The sequence below is a fragment of the Delphinapterus leucas genome, chromosome 7 (assembly GCF_059928025.1).
Source record: "Delphinapterus leucas isolate spDelLeu-1000000601 "Yukka" chromosome 7, BTC_Dleu_Yukka2, whole genome shotgun sequence".
NCBI lineage: Eukaryota > Metazoa > Chordata > Mammalia > Artiodactyla > Monodontidae > Delphinapterus > Delphinapterus leucas.
In genome coordinates this window covers 51,364,913-51,384,656 of record NC_143135.1, presented here as the reverse complement: position 1 = coordinate 51,384,656, position 19,744 = coordinate 51,364,913, and the positions used below count along the sequence as shown (strand labels likewise).

General features: G+C 43.2%; 3 protein-coding genes across 4 annotated transcripts in view; 1 reads left to right on the top strand and 2 right to left on the bottom strand.

Moving 5' to 3' along the window:
- PAAF1 (proteasomal ATPase associated factor 1) overlaps positions 1 to 674 on the bottom strand; it is a 40,780-nt gene extending 40,106 nt beyond the window's left edge. The window contains exon 1 of one of the 2 annotated variants that reach the window (XM_022593788.3): positions 554 to 674. In XM_022593788.3, the coding sequence (XP_022449496.2) occupies positions 554 to 600 (47 nt within the window). In that variant the 5' untranslated portion in view covers positions 601 to 674. The remainder of the gene's footprint in view (positions 1 to 553) is intronic. The other variant, XM_022593786.3, reaches the window with a different exon arrangement.
- Positions 675 to 721: 47 nt separating this feature from the next.
- Positions 722 to 9,066, top strand: COA4 (cytochrome c oxidase assembly factor 4 homolog). The gene is made up of 2 exons (XM_022593793.3): positions 722 to 874; positions 3,096 to 9,066. The coding sequence occupies exon 2, from the start codon at positions 3,108 to 3,110 to the stop codon at positions 3,360 to 3,362; it is 255 nt and encodes an 84-aa protein (XP_022449501.1). The 5' UTR covers positions 722 to 874; positions 3,096 to 3,107; the 3' UTR covers positions 3,363 to 9,066.
- MRPL48 (mitochondrial ribosomal protein L48) overlaps positions 2,332 to 19,744 on the bottom strand; it is a 72,221-nt gene continuing 54,808 nt past the window's right edge. Inside the window, exons 7-9 of the mRNA XM_022593778.3 lie at positions 14,446 to 14,548; positions 12,867 to 12,956; positions 2,332 to 12,320 (exon numbers count right to left, since the gene is read on the bottom strand). Coding sequence (XP_022449486.2) covers positions 12,246 to 12,320; positions 12,867 to 12,956; positions 14,446 to 14,548 — 268 coding nt within the window. The 3' untranslated portion in view covers positions 2,332 to 12,245. The remainder of the gene's footprint in view (positions 12,321 to 12,866; positions 12,957 to 14,445; positions 14,549 to 19,744) is intronic.

Below are 19,744 nucleotides of genomic sequence, written 5' to 3'. Positions count from 1 at the left end.
TTTGGAGGGCAGGAACCACCCCTTAACTTTAGAGTACACATCTGAACTCTGTCGAGCATCTATCTAGGTCAGAGACTGGACACGGTAGGCGTTACACTGTTTTCTGAAAAGAACTGTACAATATGACTAATATACCACTAGGGGTCGAGGAGCATACAAAGACTCCATCACACAGTCAAAGACAATGTGGTGGTGGAGAGTACTGGGACTTTTGCAAATAACTGAGGACCAATAAATATTTGCTAAATGACCATGACTACTTGGCCAAAAGTCTTCCTGCCTCCCAGTTTTTCTATCTTTCTCCAACTCATTGATCCTATTCTGTCTCTGAAATCACACGGCGCATATGTGTTTCCTCGGCCTCAGCCCAGCTCTTGCGAGAACGAAAAACAATGACCATGTGGGTTTCAGACTTCTTTTTCTAGACCCAGGGTTCCCTCAACAATTGATGAGGTAACCCCTACGGATATCTTGGATCGGGCATGGCTCTCCTTAACATAAAGACAACATCCGCTACCCGCCTCTTCCGTCCCGGTTCTGGACCTAGATTCACCTGAGAGCCTGGGCCCAGTCGCTCTGAATCCTCAAAGGAACCGCCATCTTGATCCCGCCTCCACCAGCCCGCGTCTTCCGTTCTTTCACGGAAGTGGGTCCGCGCTTAGGCGCTGCGTCGAGAACGAAGGGCGGGATCTACACCGAGAGGCCACCAATGAAAATGCGCGGTGGATCCTCTTCCCCTCCCCGCCCCTTTGTGCGCCCGCGCTTCCTACAGGAGGCTGATTCCTGACAGGAGTGTCGGAAGAGTTCCAAGTGCCTGCAAAACCGACGCAGCTGTGCAGGAGCGCGCGTTCGGGTCCTTTTGTCCGCGTGTTCGGTGAGCACTGTGTGCCGCGATCTTGCGCCGTGAAGCCTAGCTGGCACAACTGGGGGTGTGCCAAGCGGCCGCGCACGCGCATGCGTCCTCTTCTGAAGGTGGGAGAGGAGCCAGAGGAGCCATAGGTGACTTAGCCACCTGGGTTTCTCTGCTTTCCCGTCCTTTCCGTGCCCTCCTCTGCCCGGCCCGTTTCCGCGAACCAGCTACCGACCATTTATCCTGTCTTGATCTCTGAACGAGGGTCTTCCTTTTTTTATTCTAGGGAAGACTGAAGCTAGGTTGTAGTGGGGAAAGAATACGGCAGCATTTACTTGAGTCCTGTTGTAGCCCATGCACTCACTTGTGACTTATTAGGATATTAATCCTTACAGTAATTCTAAGAGTTAAATATTACCTTAAGAAGGAAACTAAAAAAGATTGCACGCTAAGGTGTGTGCATAGTAAAGTGAGTAAAGTATTTGAACCCAGATTTCTTGGCTTAGGATCCAAGGCACTGTTCTTTCCACCGCACTGTTCCAAGAGGTTTGCCCTTGTCTTTATTTATTTATTTATTAGATTTTTTTTTTTGATGTGGACCATTTTTAAAGTCTTTATTGAATTTGTTACAGTATTGTTTCTGTTTCCTGTTTTAGCTTTTTGGCCACTAGGCATGTGGGATCTTAGCTCCCGGACCAGGGATCGAACCCACACCCCCTGCATTGGTAGGCAAAGTCTTAACCACTGGACCGCCAGGGAAGTCCCTCCCCTTGTCTTTAAAGAGCTCACGGTGTATTTAGGAAGAGAAAAACATAGGAGCTATTACTTATCCAACTCTTTGGACGTGCCAGGCTCCTTATGCATTATCTTATTTAGTCTTCAACAATCCTGTGAGGTAGATTTGATCTCTATTTTTCAAGAGAGATTATGAAGTGCTTTGCTCAAAGTCACCCAGTGAGTCAGTGACAAAGCTAAGTTTCCAATCCAAGTCTATTTTCAAAGCCCAGTTTCCCCCTCCTCCCTTAGGTTATACTGCCTCTAAAGCAAATGAGTTTTGTGTAGGTCTATAGAGTTCTTAAATCCTTCTTGTGACTTCCCCATTACCCTCTGGATGCCTTAATATGAGGCCTTCCTGTGATCAGATACTTTCTCAAGTCATCAATTTCATTAATTTTCCTGTTCTCATACTCCGTTCTCCAGTCATGTAGAACTTTCAGTTCCTCTCATGTCAAATTCTGTCTCAAACCCCCACCTTGCTGTTCCATTGATCAGGAATATTCTTTACATCTCTGGCTTACTCCTTTTCATCCTTTAAGCCTCAGTTTAGAAATCACTTTCTCCAAGAAGCCTTCCCTGCCTGTTCCTGCCCTTGTCTGGATTAGGTATTCCTCCACTGTGTTCCCAATCTTAGCTGTCTGTACACACTGTACACAAGTAAACAGCCTGTTTACTTATCTAAATTGTAAACTCTGTGAAGGCAGAAAATGTGTCTGTCTAGGTCACTCCTGTATCTTCAAATCTAGCATAGTGCTTGGTACATGATAGGTACTCAGTGATCATTTGTTGAATGAATCAGAGACCCAGGAAAAGCATTAAGTAGTCTTAGCGCATTTACAGTCTGTCATGGTAAAATTTGTACAAAGGCTGAGGTCATTTATCTTCAAACCTTGTGCTGGGTGTTCTGAAGCAGATGATTGTAGGAAGGCAGTCTGGGCAGATACACCTCATGTTAAATACTCTCACACCTCACAGACTCATTTCTTGCCCTGGACCCTGTATGCTCTATGTTACAGCCACACAACTCTCTTCATTCTCTCATATGTCAAACTCTACACGTATCTGGATACTCTCCCAAGTGGTAAACTTTGTTCTTCTCCAGCCATAGAATAAGGCTAATTGGAGAAAAGAACATAGCTTCTCCAGAAAGGAAGCATTTCACTTAATTCAGATTCCATTTGTAGAATCCATTCGAGCTTATTAGTGCTGTGCTAAGCATTCTCATATACTTTATCTCATTCTGTTCAGTTCAGACCATTTTGCAGGCCTGTTCTCTGCCAGGCCTAGTGCTAGGGGTACCAAGGTGAATCAGGCCCAGTATCTGTCCTCAAATAGCTTACAACCTTCAAGGGGAGACATATGCTTCAATAGGCTATAACAGTGCAGTGGTCAATGTTATTTATAACAGAGGAACAGTGTCATATATAATCATGTCCCTACTCTAACCTTGCCTCCGTTGATGTTCTAGAGACTCCTGAAGATGTCAGCTCAAGGCCATACCTGGTCCCGACAGGTGAAGAAAGAAGATGAAGAAGAGGACCCACTGGACCAGCTGATCTCCCGCTCTGGCTGTGCTGCTTCCCACTATGCAGTGCAGGAGTGCATGGCCCAGCACCAGGACTGGCGACAGTGCCAGCCACAGGTGCAGGCCTTTAGGGACTGCATGAGTGAACAGCAGGCAAGGCGACGGGAGGAGCTGCAGAGGAAGAAAGAGCAAAGCAGTGCCCACCGCTGAGACCCCACACCACCTGTCCCCAGAGGATGGCCCTGCAGAAACTAGCACCCAGAGAGATCATGGGAGAAAGAAATCCTTCCACAGTGGAAGTGTGGGCCGAGAGTGTAAGACTTGGGGATAGTATTTGGGCCTGGGGTTGAGAGCCAGGCAGCCATGGGTTTGGACATGACTGCCATAAAGAGCAGTCATATTGTCATGTTGAGATCCCACACATCCTCACCCATCTTATGTCACCGATATTAAATATTGACCAGTATTTGCCATGTAAAACAAAGAAATGGGTTAAGGGATGCTCTCCTACGCTACATCTTGGGTCAGTGCGCCAAGTACTGCGCTGATTACATGGACATTTAATTTTAAAGTAAATTTACAATCTAAAGGTAAATTGGTTACCTAGTCAGTTCTTCATTTATTCAGGCATTGGTTCAAAAATATCAAGTTTTTCTGAGACCTTCTCATATGCCAGGCACTGTGTAGGAAATTGATATGATGAAAATATGATCTCTGCCTTTATGTTGCTTTAGTCTGGTTTAAGAGAGAAACAAAACAACACTAGAGCAACTAATTAATTCCTGACAATGATGTAAATGACTTTCTTTTTCATCAATTGTTCTGGATGTTTCAGTCAGTCTAATGGAAGGAAGAAGGCAAATGGGAAAACAAATACTGAGTGCCTCTCATATGCCAGACTCTGTTGCATTAACAGATAAAGAGTCTGACCTCAACATGTTCCCAAACAAAAAAACACACAATGTTGGCTTGACATTTCAAAAGTACATTTAACATACAGATTTTCAGCTTTTGAAAAGTGGAGAAGCTGTCAACATGGAGCTTATATTCTTACTTAACAATTTGCTGGAGCTGAATTAACAATTTCTCTTTTAGGTGGATGTGTTTTCCAGTTCACAACAGTTGCCACCACTTTTCATTTTTCTTCCATGGAACTGCATTACCCAGTCTGTTTCTGTCTGACATTTGGGAGTGGGAAGGGAGTTGGGTGGGTGACCCCTGCTATAGAATGGAATGCAAAGGGGCATATGTTCCCATCATCATCAGTAACATTTCTTAAGCATATATATATATATTAGAAGCACAAGTCTGAAATATAGTAGGCCTTAAAACTACTTTGAGCCTTTGTGTTGGTATTCGGGAAGGAGAGAAGGGGAGAAGATATGAGGAATGTGAGTTCAAAGAACAATAAAATCCAATTTCAGCCTTCAGGCAGAAGGGGATGATTGTGTGTGTGTGTGTGTGTGTGTGTGTATATATATATATATAAAAGGATGAGTGAATCTCTGTTGGGCCATGTGTACCCAATGCTGTGGGTCATCAGAGGTAGCAGTGTGGACTGCAGCTGTCAGCAAGAATCTCAAAGAGAAGGGAGGTAGTTGAGTTGACACCATTAAAGATGAAGTAGACACTACATATTTGTAACATATATAGCAGAAGGGATTACCATCTGCAACAAATAAAAAGTCCCTAGAGGGATTTCTCTGGTGGTCCAGTGGTTAAGACACTGCTTCCATTGCAGGGGGCATGGGTTTGATCCCTGGTCGGGGAACTAAGATCCTGCATGCCGCATGGTGTGGCAAAACAAACAAACAAAAAAACTAGAAATCAGTAAGAAAAAGCAAATAGCCCAACTGAAAAGTGAACAAAGTTAAATATGCCCCCAAAACATAGGAAAATGTAAATATATTCTACATCACTTATAATCAGAGAAATACAGATCTTAAAAACAAAAGTAGGGCTTCCCTGGTGGCGCAGTGGTTGAGAGTCCGCCTGCCGATGCAGGGGACATGGGTTCGTGTCCCGGTCCGGGAAGATCCCACATGCTGCAGAGCAGCTGGGCCCGTGAGCCATGGCCGCTGAGCCTGCGCGTCTGGAGCCTGTGCTCTGCAACGGGAGGCCACAACAGTGAGAGGCCCACGTACCGCAAAACAAAACAAAACAACAGTACTATTAGATGATCCTGTTGACAAAAATTAAAAGTATTTATAATGACCAGTGTTGGTGGGGATGGAGAGAAAAGACACATTCACACTATTGAAGGGATCATAAATTAGTAAAGCTTTTCAGGGCAATTTGGTGAGATCTACAAATGTTTTAAATATTTAAACAGCAATTCCTCTTTTAGGAATCCGCTTAAACATCTATTATGTTCATTGCAGCATTGTTTATAACAGTGAATAAGTGGTCATAGTGTGAAGTTCCATCAGTAAGGACTGTATTCTTATATATTCAAATATGTTACAACAGAAATGTACCTATATATTAATTTGTATAATTAAAATAGAAATAATAGGTCATGGGGGGCAGGGTATTCTAGCAAAGGGAAAGAGTGGAAGGACCTCAGCAGGAGGAATGGCTTTCAAACCAGCTGAGTGGAGGGAGCAGGATTGGAAGGACTCCAGTTGACAGGAAGCTAACACTGAGACGGTCACAGAACATGTTTGGGCAAAGAGGGCTCTATTGCCACCCAAGCCTGTTTCCTCAAGTATCAATAAATGGGGATAATTCCTATTTAATAGGCACACTAAAAGAATTAAATGAGAGGTAATATATAAATACCTGGTAATAAAAGTTGTATTTATTGAACTACTACAACTAATATGTATGAAGCATTTAACTCAGGCTATCTGGTTCCAGAGTCTGTGCTCTCAATCCCTATGATATGCTGCTTTCAAATTCCACTATGCCACTTATTAGCCATGTGGTTTTGGGCAAACTACTTAACATCTCAGGATCTGTTTTTTCTTCTGTAAAAATGCAGTTATAATACCTTCCTCAAAGGCATCAAAGCTAATAAATGTAGATCTTCCTCACAGGGTTGCCGAAAGAATGAGTCAATACTGGTAAAGAGCTTAGAAATAGCATCTGGCACATAGTAAGCATTCACTAAATGTTAGCTATTATTATTATTGTGTGCTAGTCATTGTCCTGAGTTACATTATCTCATTTAATCCTCATAACACTACTAACTCTCCTTTACAGAGGAGGAAATAAAGGACAGATTGGGCATCAACTCCAAGTGTATGTTCTAAAGCCTATGCTATTCTCAGCTCTGTTCTCTCTCACAAGCATCCAGTGCCTAGTACGGTGCTTAACACACAGTAAGTAACCATACTTACTGTGTAAATACATATTATTTTACTTTTTTTTAGTGCTTTATAAAAAAGGAAACTAACCAGTGCAAGTTCCCCACAGTGTTCTAGATTAGTATGCTTTTTTAGTCTCTCGGCTCTGTAGCCCACAGCCATGGACCTGGAGTTTAGGGTGGTCCATGCCTATCCCTATACACTCTACATCTACCTCTGCAGAGAGGCCTGGTGCCAGGGATGAGTGGAGAGATCTGTTGGCTGGGTGCCACCGTTGGCTAGGCCTAGGGCAGACTCATGATTTGGCTCTTCTCTGCAAGTTCCTTGGCTGGAGATATGGCCAGTGCTCAGTACAAAGGTGCACTGTAAAGTGTTTTACTAGATGAGTAATGAGATACTCCTCCCACTCTTCCTCCCTCGGGTAAAGTTGCCAGACCAAATCCTGTGCTGCTGACTTTAGAAATCCGAGGAGAACTGGAGGAAGTCCAAGTTGAAACCTTATATACTTTTCCACTGTATGGAATGCTAGGGCTCCGTGCTCTGCTCCAGCAGGGACTTAAAACAGGCAGAGGATGCAGGAGGGATTCTTCCCTTCTCTAGCAGTTATCTTCTTTTTTTTTTTTTTTTTTTTTTAGCAGTTATCTTCTGAAGAGTTGTCATTCCTCAGAGCCCGGACATCTTTCAGAGCCTGGCTATTCTGTCTAAACATGGAGCTGTTCTCTAAATCTGAAATGTCTGAGAATAAAAGTTATTCCAGGGGGAGTATAAGAACTAAATGAATCATTTCAAATTCTCCAGGGAGATCAGACATTTGAAGACAAAAATGGCACGAAGATTAAAGTACAGATTAAACAAGCACAAGACACATTGGCTGCTTCTGTCTGTAGTGCCTTGTCAGCAGGTCTAGTTCCAGACATAAGCCAATGCATGCTCAGAGAGCTTTCCTTCCCTAAATATACTTTACATCCTAGAACAGTGGGGACTGGGGTCTCTGAGTGTTGCTACATTGTCTGAATGGCCAGAATATCCAGATTCCATTTCTTTCTCTCCAACTAAAAAATACTCTTTCAGAATCCACAGCTGGCAATTTTTAGGCTCGATGGTGGAGGAACAAGGCATCCCCAGCCAGAAGAAAGGGACTAACAAGCTGAGAAATCCACTGGCCTTCACTAGGAAAACTGCCCATTTAACCTGGACATTTGGTCCTTCTTGAAAGTTACTGATCCACATAAAAATCCATTTCTAAAAATCTCAGTAATGTGTACTCAACCAGGAATCGAGTGACCTGGAGCTATCCCTGTGAGTGACCTTGGACAAGTTTCTTTCCCTCCTGGGCCAGTTAAGTCATCTGTAAAATGAAGATCAAAACAGATTATTTCAAAGGTTATGCATTGATAGAGCCAAAACTAGAACCCAGCTACCCTGATTCCTAATCCATTGACCTTCCTTTTCTTCTCTCTTGCCTAGCTCTCATGTTTTTGCAGCGGTACTAGGCATAATTTAACCCTAACTGGGTTCAAAACTAAAAGTATGCTGAAGGAATGAACTATGGCTACATGCAACAATGTGGGTAAAACATCAGGGTAAGTGAATGAAGTCAGACACAAAAGGTTATAACTCTATGATATTTATACGTTGTTCTAGAGAGGTGAAACTAACCTATGGCAATAGGAATAAGATTAGTGGTTGTTTCTGGGAAGAATGACTATGAAAGAATGTAGGGGAACTTTCTGGGGAGATGGAAATGTTCTTTAACTTGATATAAGTGTAGGTTTCATAGGTGACTGCATTTTCAAAACTGATCAAATATACACTTAAGATCTGTGTGTTTCACTATAGATAAATTATACCTCAATGAAAAAATAGTCTTTTACAAAAGTATAGTGAGGGACTTCGCTGGTGGTCTAGTGATTAAGAATCCACCTTCCAATGCAGGGGACGCGGGTTGTATCCCTGGTCGGGGAACTAAGATCCCACATGCCACAGGGCAACTAAGCCTGCGTGCTCCAGAGTCTGCATGCCCTGGAGCCTGCGCACCACAACTAGAGAGAAGCCCGCACACCGCGACCAAAGATCCCACATGCTGCAAGGAAGATCCCGTGTGCTGCAAGTAAGACCCGACGCAGCCTAAATAAATAAACTTTTTTTAAAAAAAACGTATAGTGAAGTTTAGATGGGAAGGCAATCTAACATTTACTGAGCACATGCTTGCCCATTGTGTACATCATCTCCATCTCAAGCTCCTACAAGGGATTATCCTCACTTTACAGATCTGAAAACTGAGGCTTAATGAGGTTAAAATAACTCACCTGAGGCCTCAAAACTAATAAATGCAGAAATTAGGAATAGCTCAGGTTTGTCTGCCTCTTTTCTTTATAATATTGTAGGTTGTCTCAGGAAGGGAGGGGACGGTATTTTCAACCTAGAGCCCAGAGATTTGCATTCCATTTGATTTCACTGCCATGTGATCCTAGGGAAGTTCATTTCCCTCTGGAAAATCAAATGAAGCTTATAATTGTTTTGTAACTCTGAGGTTCTAGCAATCAGAATATCTGTCCCTCTTACCAGGATAAGGCATTATGAGCAATTTCCATTTGCTTCAGGTCAGACTAATCATGAGCACCAAAAGCCCTTTGGCTCTGGTCAGAGGATAAATCAACTAGGTCAGTGACACAAGAGCTCCAAGGTGACAGAACCCAGCAGCCTCCAGTTTAAGAGATAAGCCTGACTCATCCCTCAGTGATGTAATGGAAAGTGATGCACTGGGAATCAAGAGATCTGAATCCTGCTCCCAGCTCTGCCAACGAGGTGCCCTGTCACCTTGAGTAAAGCACTGCCCTTCCTGGGCCCCTAACCTGCACTTGCTTTAGGCTGGCTGGGTTCCAAGGTCCCTTAGCTCTAATATCTTGTCAATTTATGAAACCTTACATCTTGCTTTCACAAATTAATAACAAGGAAAGGTGGGCAACTGGAAAATACCACTGTATTCCAGACTCCTAAATGGGGTCCACATGACATTGCCCATTGCCCACATGATATGGAGGCAGCGTGTATCTGTGTGTATACATGCGTTTATTCACCTTTTTATCTTCAAGTCACTACACATCCTCCAACTTTACACTCATCCATTAGCTGCTGCTCTTTCATCTTCCCTAAAGGAGACTCAGCAATGAGCAATTCTGCAACCAAAATATCAGTCCTCACCTGGCAAATTCTGCCCACACTCCCAGTGGGGTTCACTTGTAAGTCCTGGCCTGCTGAGCTTTCAATTTGAATTCAGAAAAGCATTTTAATTGAAGGCACCTGCTATCTTGACAGCCCTCCCTTAGTGTTACACCTTGAGAGGAAATCTGAGTTTCCTCTTGTTGCCTTTGGAAACCAACTCGAAAAAAACAAAATAACTTCAGGACTGAAACTGATGAGTTTCAGAAAAGTACACACAATGCTAAGAATGCTCTAAGGTCCCACAGACCTCTATGCAGGGGTATCCCAGAAAAGTAGGGGGGGACAGGGTCTGCCACTTAATAACTGTGTGACCCTAGGAAGTCGCTTCATCTCTCCAAACCTCAGTTTCTCCACCTGTAAGACTGAGATAATACCATCAATCTCAAGGATAATCTGTATAAAGTACATAGCAAATTAGGGCTCAATAAATTTGAGTGTGATACACTCACACTCAGATACCACGCACACTCATATATACACCCTAAAAAACTGGTGTGAGGATTAGAGCTAATGTAGTACCTAGCATAGGGTCTAGCTCAATAAATTATAGCTATTCTGTACAAAAGTATGAATGCACTAATGCTCAGAATAGGAAAAACATTAGAGGTCAACTTAGACTAGTGGTTCTGAAAGAGGTAACTCTGGACCAGCAGCAGCATCACCCTTGCTCAAGATCTCCTAAGTCAGAAAATCTGGGGATGGAGCCTAGTAAGTTGTGTTTTAAAAAGCCGTGCAGGGGCTTCCCTGGTGGCACAGCAGTTAAGAATCCGCCTGGGGTTTCCCTGGTGGCGCAGTGGTTGAGAGTCCACCTGCCGATGCAAGGGACACGGGTTCGTGCCCCGGTCTGGGAAGATCCCACATGCCGCGGAGCGGCCGGGGCCATGCGCCATGACCGCTGAGCCTGTGCGTCTGGAACCTGTGCTCCGCAACTGGAGAGGCCACAACAGTGAGAGGCCCGCATACCGCAAAAAAAAAAAAAAAAAAAGAATCCGCCTGCCAATGCAGAGGACACGGGTTCCAGCCCTGGTCTGGGAAGATCCCACATGCCACGGAGCAACTGAGCCCGTGTGCCACAACTACTGAGCCTGCGCTCTAAAGCCTGCAAGCCGTAACTACTGAAGCCCACGTGCCACAGCTAGTGAAACCCGTGCACCTACAGCCCATGCTCCGCAACAAGAGAAGCCACCGCAATGAGAAGCCTGCACACCACAATGAAGAGTAGTCCCCACTCAGCACAACTAGAGAAAGCCCGCGCAGCAACGAAGACCCAACACAGCCATAAATAAATAAATAAATAAATTTTTAAAAAAGCCTTGCAGGTGATTCTAATGTATGCTTAAGTTTGAGAACCAATGACTTGGATCAGGGTTTGACAAACTATTTTTATAAAGGACCATGTAAAAATGTTTTTGCATAACAGTCTCTGTCACAGCTACTCAACTCTGCCATTGTAGCATAAAAGCAGCCACAGACAGTGTGTAAATGAATAAGCAGGGCTCTATTCCAATAAGCCTTTATTTACAAAAACAGGCAATGGGGTTTTGGAACTGGATAGAGGTTGCACAACACTGCAAATGCATTAAATACCACTGAATTATTCACTTTAAAATGGTTCGTTTTGTGACATGTGAATTTCGCCTCAATAAATTATTTTTAAAAAGCAAATAGGCGGGCTTCCCTGGTGGCGCAGTGGTTGAGAGTCCGCCTGCTGATGCAGGGGACACGGGTTTGTGCCCCAGTCTGGGAAGATCCCACATGCCGCGAAGCGGCTAGGCCCGTGAGCCATGGCCGCTGAGCCTGCGCATCCGGATCCCGTGCTCCGCAACGGGAGAGGCCACAAAAGTGAGAGGCCCGCGTACCGCAAAAAAAAAAAAAAAAAAAATGCAAATAGGCAGTTGTTGGGATTTGGCTCACAAGTAGTAGTTTTCTGACACGTGACCAAGATCAACCTTTAATTCTTTGCTTAAACTCCTTCCAGGCAACCCTAATTTGCAGTTATGTAAGATCTACCTGCATACTTATGACAGGTCACTCACTACTCCACAAAGTACTTTTTTTTCACTTATGGACAGACCCTGATCCTATCTGGAGGGTTTTTTCATATACAAAATCTCCCTCCCTATGTCTCCTATCCACAGAGAGTTTACTTATGATTGTCTGCTTCACTAAAGGGACTCCATGCCAGGTTGATTTAAAGGATGAGTTCACTCTAATTGGAGAAATACTGAAGGGGGACATGCTTATGTGCTAAAGCACCAGGCAAAGAGAAATTGAATCCCTTAGTTAAATATACTCGACAGGACGGACTGACTTCTCACATACACACACATCCATCATTAGCAGATTTTTATTAGATGGAAGATACCTAGGGTTGGCTCAAAGGAAAGTGGTGACAATCGGCAAGCACTCCTTCACAGAGGAGAGGAGGCACTCCTGGCTGTGGAGATGGGTACTTATGATATTGAGGGTCAGGGTCTCCTTCTTAACTTTGGCCACCCAGGAAGCTCTTTCCATTGCCACTCAGTATCACCAGTGCTGGCATGAAAGGGTCTACAGTGAGCTAGTTCAACTTGGCTAGCAGTTCTTCCAGTTCTGGCCGAGCTTTGAACCTTCCTTTGAAGTCTTCTTCAGTGTGCTGAGGAGAAGAAAAAGAAGATAAGAGGGAATTACTACAGAGTTACTCAAATATGCCCAGCATCAGAAAAGGATCCATCAGCCAGCTCTGCAGAAAATGATTTAGATTCAACTAACTTTTACTGAGTAGCTACTATGTACCAGACTTATATTAGGTATCAAGGATTCAAAGTTGAATTGGACTTTCTCCCTGCCTTAAGTACATTTCCCTATTTGTGTTCTGTTTAATTACACTGTATGTGATCGTAAATCATGTTCTTTCTGCTATACAACTGCCTCAAGGGAGGGAATTTGTGGGTGTAATGGGCTCACGCCTAATGTCAGGATGCTGTGATGGAGTTCAACTTCCATGGTCTATAAAGCATCATCCCTGATGCACTGCGAAAGCCAGAAAAATGATCACGGTAAAGCAGCCTGCACACCTTTCCTTATTATTTTTATCTGGGCTAAATTATTCATATGTCTTTGTTTCTAAAGCCAGCCAGTTCAGATTTTCTATTCCATATTTTGAGCCCACCAGCAGGCCTCTTCTCATATTAGCACATACCTCCTTCACTGACAGTTTGACTCCTTCAGGAAGATTGCTTTGGATTATTTCCAAGAAAATCTCTGCAAATGTAGCACTCAAACCGCTGATCTGCAAAAGGAAAGAAGATGCTCTAAGAGAGGCACTGAAACCTAGGTGATTGGGCAGACATGGCAAGGGCTCAAATGTCAGCTCCAGCAGAGCTAGAGGGCCTTTGGGTGAAGGATTAACATCCAGAGCTGTTTCTGGAGCCCAGACTTTCCAGGATTTCTCTTGCTGATCTGCCAAGTTGTCTGGTTACTAAGATGGTCATGGCCAATATCTGCTCTTGTAGGCAATGAATGTCATAACTGGATCAAGAGGTCAAGTCCAGGATGACTTTCTGAATCAACTCAGGTTTACCCACATAGACTGGGACCTGTTGTTGTCAGACCCTGTGCCGAGAATCCAGAGTTAAATCAGATGTGTGGTAGAAGGGCATGCAGTGGGCTGTGGGAACCCACAAGAGAAACACCTACCTAACAATCAGGAGGGTCAGAAAAAGCTTCCAAAAGAGGTAACATCTGGTTAGAGTCTTGAAATACAGGACTAAATTGGGAGAATTCAGCAGTAGTGTGGAGTTTTTTTTAAGGCAGAGGAAGCAGTATTCAGTAAAATGTGGAGGAAAATTACAGTACTAGGGAATTGAAACTAGTGACATGTGTGGCTGGAATGAAAGGGGGTGTGAAGAAGAAAAGCAGGAGGAGTAACATGAAGGCACTTAGGTGCTAATCAAAGAGTTCAAACTTTATCCTGTGAGCCTCAGTGGCAAGTTAGAGCTGTCATAAAATGTAGCTCAAATAATTTATTCCTGATAATATTTAAAGAACCAAGATTGTAAGTACTTTAATTATTAAAAATTTTAACACAAATTTAGGGTTTTACTACCTTAACATACCTCTGGTTACCTTCCTGATATGTTTCTTGAGTGGATCAAAAAGGGGTGATGTCCATTTGTTGGAATATTACTTGGCAGTAAAAAGGAATGAAATACTGATACATGCTACAACATGGATGAACCTTGAAAACATTATGCTAAGTGAAATAAGCTAGATATAAAAGGCCATATTTTATATAATTCCACTTGAAGAAATGCCTAGAAGAGATAAAACCATAGAAGTGGAAAGCAGATTAGTGGTTGCCAGGACCTGGGGGGATGGGGAAAGAGGAGTGACTGCTAATGGGTACAGAGCGAAAGGGAAGCCACTGAGGTGTTGTAGGCAGGACAATGACACGATCACATTGATATGATAGTACAGCAAAGTGGATGGATCTGAAAGATTTTTAGGGGTAGAAGCCACTGAATTTGGAGAATGAATGGATACCCAAGGGCAAAGAAGGGTCAAGCATTAAGCTCAAAGGTGAGGAGGATTACAGGAAAAAAACATCAGTCCCTCTACAATTAGTTTTGTATACACTGAGTGAGGGCACCTGTGGACCATTTTAACGGAGAAACCCAGTAGACAACTGGATAGCAGGTTTGAAGCTCAACCAAGAGATCAGGATAGAGAAAAGAACCAGGAGAGGCAAATACATTTCAAATTTCTCCCAGAGTACCTACCTGAACCACTCGCTCATGGGTGGTAAGAACTGAGTCCAGGAGCATTTTCCTGCTTTGGTCCTGAAACTGCAACACCTCCACGGTTTTGGTGGGCATCGCATAACTGTGGGAAGGAAGAGTCAGCTATTGGGAGGGTTCTCTTAAGCCAGCAGCACCACTTCAGTCAAGGTAGTCCCTGAGTACAGCCACTACTGCATGCAGTAGCTCCTGCAATCTAGGGCTGTTTATCTTCATCCAGGAGCAAAGTAACCAGATCCTCTTATGCCTCCTCCAGAAATCTCCAAACTCCGTGAGGGGACAGACCATGTCGAATACTTTTCTGCATCCCCAGTCATGCCTAATATAACACTCTGAATAAAACCTGGTGATTATTAAGTATTTACTGCTACTAAAGAATAGCCAGTTCTAAAAGAATCAAGCTCATCACTAGGTACACTTTGGAGGCTAACCTTGGGTATTTCACCTCTTCTGAAGAAATGAGGCACGAAACCCAATCCTGCTCCAGTTCTATTTTTATTTTATTTTTAAATTTTTTGGCCATGTCGTGCGGCATGTGGGATCTTAGTTCCCAACCAGAGATCAAACCTGTGCCGCCTGCGATGGAAGCGCGGAGTCTTAACCACTGGACCGCCGGCGAAGTCCCCTGCTCCAGTTCCAGAGCAGGATTTCTCAACATCAGCACTACTGACCCTTTAGAACAGATAATTCTTGTTGTGGGGGCTGGAGTATGCATCCCTAACCTCTACACCGAGAAAGTGCCAGTAGTACACCCGAAGTGATAACAATCAAAATTATCACCATTGTTAAACGTCCCCAAGTTGAGAACCATTGTTGTAGCGTCTCTGCTCACCACAGTCGGCTTCAGCAGATCTACATGCCACAATAAAGAGTACTGGACTTGGGGTCAAGTCTTGGTCCTGTCACTTATTAGCGATATTTAGTTAGGCAAGTCCCTTCCCACTCTGGGCCTCAGTTTCTCCATGTATAAAGGGGATTACAATCTAGGCTTATATCAATAGACTATTGTGAGAATCAGATATGGTGATGAGATAGGACTGATGGCTACACAGAAATATGGTATTAGTGTTGTGTTCATCTTATCAAAAATTCCTCAAACTGAAGAGAAATGGAATAATAATAACAACAGTAGGATTGCTGAATTTTCATGCCACACAAAGCTTCATCAATTAAGAGTAAGGAATATGGCCCTCTACAGATGGACTGCTACGAAAAGAAGTTTGGCGCGTAACGGAAAATGGATTAGAAACATGAGAGTCAGTACTGGATTTAAATGTTGGCTTTGCCACTTACTACCTATTTGACCTTGGACAAACTAATTCAGCTCTCTGAGTCTTAGTTTCTTCAGCTATTAAATGAAGATAATACTACCTAGTTCATAGGGTTGTAGCAATAATTAAATAAGATTACATAAGTAATTTGCCAGGTATACTGTGCCTACAAATGCCAATTCCCTTGCCCTTATAAACAGTGAGTAAATGCTAGGTATTGCAAACTTCCAGATAGCCTCCCTAAATAACATCCCCTTCCATTTTATAGCACAATCTCTGATCTCTTCAAATTTACCTTTGGTAATAACTTCCTTATGTAAAAAAATTGGGGGGCTTCCCTGGTGGCTCAGTGGTTGAGAGTCCACCTGCCGATGCAGGGGACACGGGTTCGTGCCCCGGTCTGGGAAGATCCCACATGCCGCGGAGCGGCTGGGCCCGTGAGCCATGGCCGCTGAGCCTGCGTGTCCGGAGCCTGTGCTCCGCAACAGGAGAGGCCACAACAGTGAGAGGCCCGCGTACCGTAAAAAACAAACAAACAACAAAAAAAAAAAATTGGGGACTTCCCTGGCGGTCCGGTGGTTAAAACTCCACGCTTCCACTGCAGGGAGCATGGGTTCGATCCCTGGTCAGGGAACTAAGATCCCAAATGCTACGTGGTGCAGCCAAAACAAAAAAAAAATTGGGATGCATTCTTAGACTTGTTATGGAAAATCAAATAAAGTAATTATGTAAAAGCTTTCAGAAAAGTAAACAGTACTCTAAAATGCTCTTTTTCCTTTTTGACATTCCACAGATAAGACTGAATAAAGTGAGAATTGTTCATTCTTGCCACTAAACATGCATTTTATTCCTCAACACTTACAAGATTCCATTGATTTGTTTATTCATTCATTCACTCTTTCAACAAATATTTACTGAGATCCTGTCTGTCCTAGGCAGTCTGGTGGGCACTATGCAGTCTATGCTTTCAAGGAGCTTGCTAAGAGTGTTTTGGAGAGACAGGTATGTACACAAACATCCGCACCACAGGAAGACAAAGGCAATATAGGTATGTACCAAACGTTACAGGGACAAGAGGGAGAGAAGGGGGAGAGCTTGGGGAAGGCTTCATAGGTGAGGTAGGGCTTTATCAAGATGTAAAGAATGAGCATAGATGTTTGCCATTCCAAGAAACGGCATTCTACAAAAGCAAGGAGGCACGAGACCCTCGAAGAGAACCAACAGAAAAACCAGACATAGTTCGATTAAAAAAAATACTGAGAACTCTAGTCATTTCAAAGTATAATAGGCCTTTGAGTAGTAAGAGTATAGGTATCTTTTTCTTTAGTATCTACTCTTTTCTGTACTTCCCAAATTTTCTGCAATAAACATTACTTGGATGATCAGATAGTAAAAACAGAAGGGAAGGGACTTCCCTGGTGGTCCAGTGGGTAAGACTCCACGCTCCCAATGCAGGGGTCCCGGGTTTGATCCCTGGTCAGGGAACTAGATCCCGCACGTGTACTGCAACTAAGAGTTCGCATGCCGCAACTAAGAAGTCCGCACGCTGCAACTAAAAAAGATCCCACAGGCCGCAATGAAGATCCCACATGCCACAACTAAGACCCAGCACAGCCTAAATAAATAAATAAATAAATATTAAAAAAAAAAAAACAGAAGGGAAGAAATGAAGTAGTTGAATTTCAAAAGTCAACCTAACATGACAAAATAGTGCTAGCTTTTAAGAGTACTGCTGGGATAGGACCCAAGGGACCCTGCTGGGATGGTAGGGAACTTAGAATCTGTGGACTCTACTATATATAAGTTATACCTCCATTTTTAAAAAAAATGTAAGTAGACTAAAAAAAAAAAAGAAAGAGCAGCCTTACTGAGAATGATGATGAATGATGCTTTTACTCTCCACAGAGAACAGGAGCTGGGTCAGCCTCAGGCTTGGAAACTGCTCCCAGATGAGTAAGATTTCCATCTCTCCAGACACCTGCTCAGCAAGGGATGTAGGCAAATTAAAGGACCCACAGGAGAGGCCCCTTCCTCTCATCTTCTGGGTGAGCTGCAGCTGCAGCAAGGCAGACCATTTATAGAACAAAAGCTAGCACACAGCTCCCCTGCTCAATTCCATCTCAAGGTCAGAGCCCTACCCCCAACTACTAAAGGAAAAATGGATCAAGATAAAATGAAAATCAGAAGAAAAGAAAATAATTTTATCTCTGAAAAGCTGGGCAGTAAGAATGCCTGATATGATGGTCTGAAAACCTCAATCAGTGCAGAGAAGTGAATTGCTAAAAGTGAACATCTCTTTATGCTCTACTATGTGGAGCAAAGAACCAGGAAAGAGGCAAAAAGCAGCACATTATTCATTTTGTTATCCTAGAATTCATTTTCATGCCTACTGGAACTCAATCCAAGTCAACAAATATTCATTCAGTGCCTACTATGTGTCAGGTACTGGGCAAGGTCTTCGCGTGACTGCTGATGAAGACAGAAACCATCCCTGCCTTACATATCTTAGAGTCTAATAATAGTCAAGTAATTATGAGAGTAAGGAATGAGCATTTTGAAAGGGAAGTTATATACCCTTTTTTAAAAAAATAAATTTATTTATTTTTGGCTGTGTTTGGTCTTCATTGCTGCGCGCGGGCTTTCTCTAGTTGCAGCGAGCAGGGGCTACTCTTCGTTGTGGTGCACGGGCTTCTCATTGCGGTGGCTTCTCTTGTTGCAGAGCACAGGCTCTAGGTGCACGGGCTTGAGTAGCTGTGGCACGCAGGCTAAATAGTTGTGGCTCAAGGGCTCTAGAGCGCAGGCTCAGTAGTTGTGGCGCATGGGCTCAGTTGCTCTGCGGCATGTGGGATCTTCCAGGATCAGGGCTTGAACCCATGTCGCCTGCATTGGCAGGCGGATTCTTAACCACTGCACCACCAGGGAAGAATATACCCTTTACTTCTCCTAAATATATAACATACAGACCTAACTTAATGAGGTTCTCTGAAGAAGTGACATTTAAAATAAAGCCTAAGAAAAAAATAGGGGCTGATTAGCTGAAGGGGAAAGAGTATTCTAGGCTTCAGAGAGCATATGCAAAGGTCCTGAGGTGGGAAAGGACAAAAAACAAAGTCAGTGTAACTGGAGATAGAAGGAGAGGGAGAGAGAGGTGTGAGTTAAGGTGAGAGAGGCAAGCCCAGGCCATGGGGCACCTAGCAAGGTATGTGAGAAACTTTTATTTTGATCCTAAAGGAATGGGAGGCCATGGAAGGAATTTAAGCATGAGAGTGACATGATCATATTTCCATTCTAGAAAGATTACACTAAAAGCAGTGTGGAGAACCAGTTAGAGGGAATTACGAATTTGGAGGAAAAGAAGTGGGTTCAAATCCAGACCTTGCCATTTACGACTATACGCAAGCTTTTATTATATTATTAATAATAATAACAACAATAATAATAGCAGCCAAAGTTTCTGGACTTAGTTGTAAGCATTTTAAATATATTAACTCCCTTTATTTTCACAATAGCTTTATTAGATAGGTACTTTTATTAACCTCATTTTACAAATGAGGAAACCAAGACACAAAGAGGTTAAGGAAACTGCCCAATGTCACACAGTAAGAATGTAGCAGAACAAGAGCAAAACCTAAGCAGTCTGGCTGCAGAATCAATGCTTTGATACACTATGGCAAGGTGCTTGTCTGAATTAAGTAAAGTAATACACAAAAAAAGTATTTAGCAGAGTGGTTGGCTGTTATGATAGTAGGTGCTCAACAAATGTTACTGCCTGCCTGCCTTTACTCAAATGCAGCCAGAGCTTTTCACAGTAGGGTATTAAAAACAAAATATTTTAAAAAGTCCTTCTGAAAATTTAAAACACTATTCCAAGGAGCTGATCCACTGTAGGTATGATAACATTCTGTAAATGGCATTTAATGCCTCTTTGCCACCACCACGTCTGAGATGCTGCCCCTAATCCCTGCCAGCTGAAAAACATCTCATTAATTACTAATAACAATAATATTATT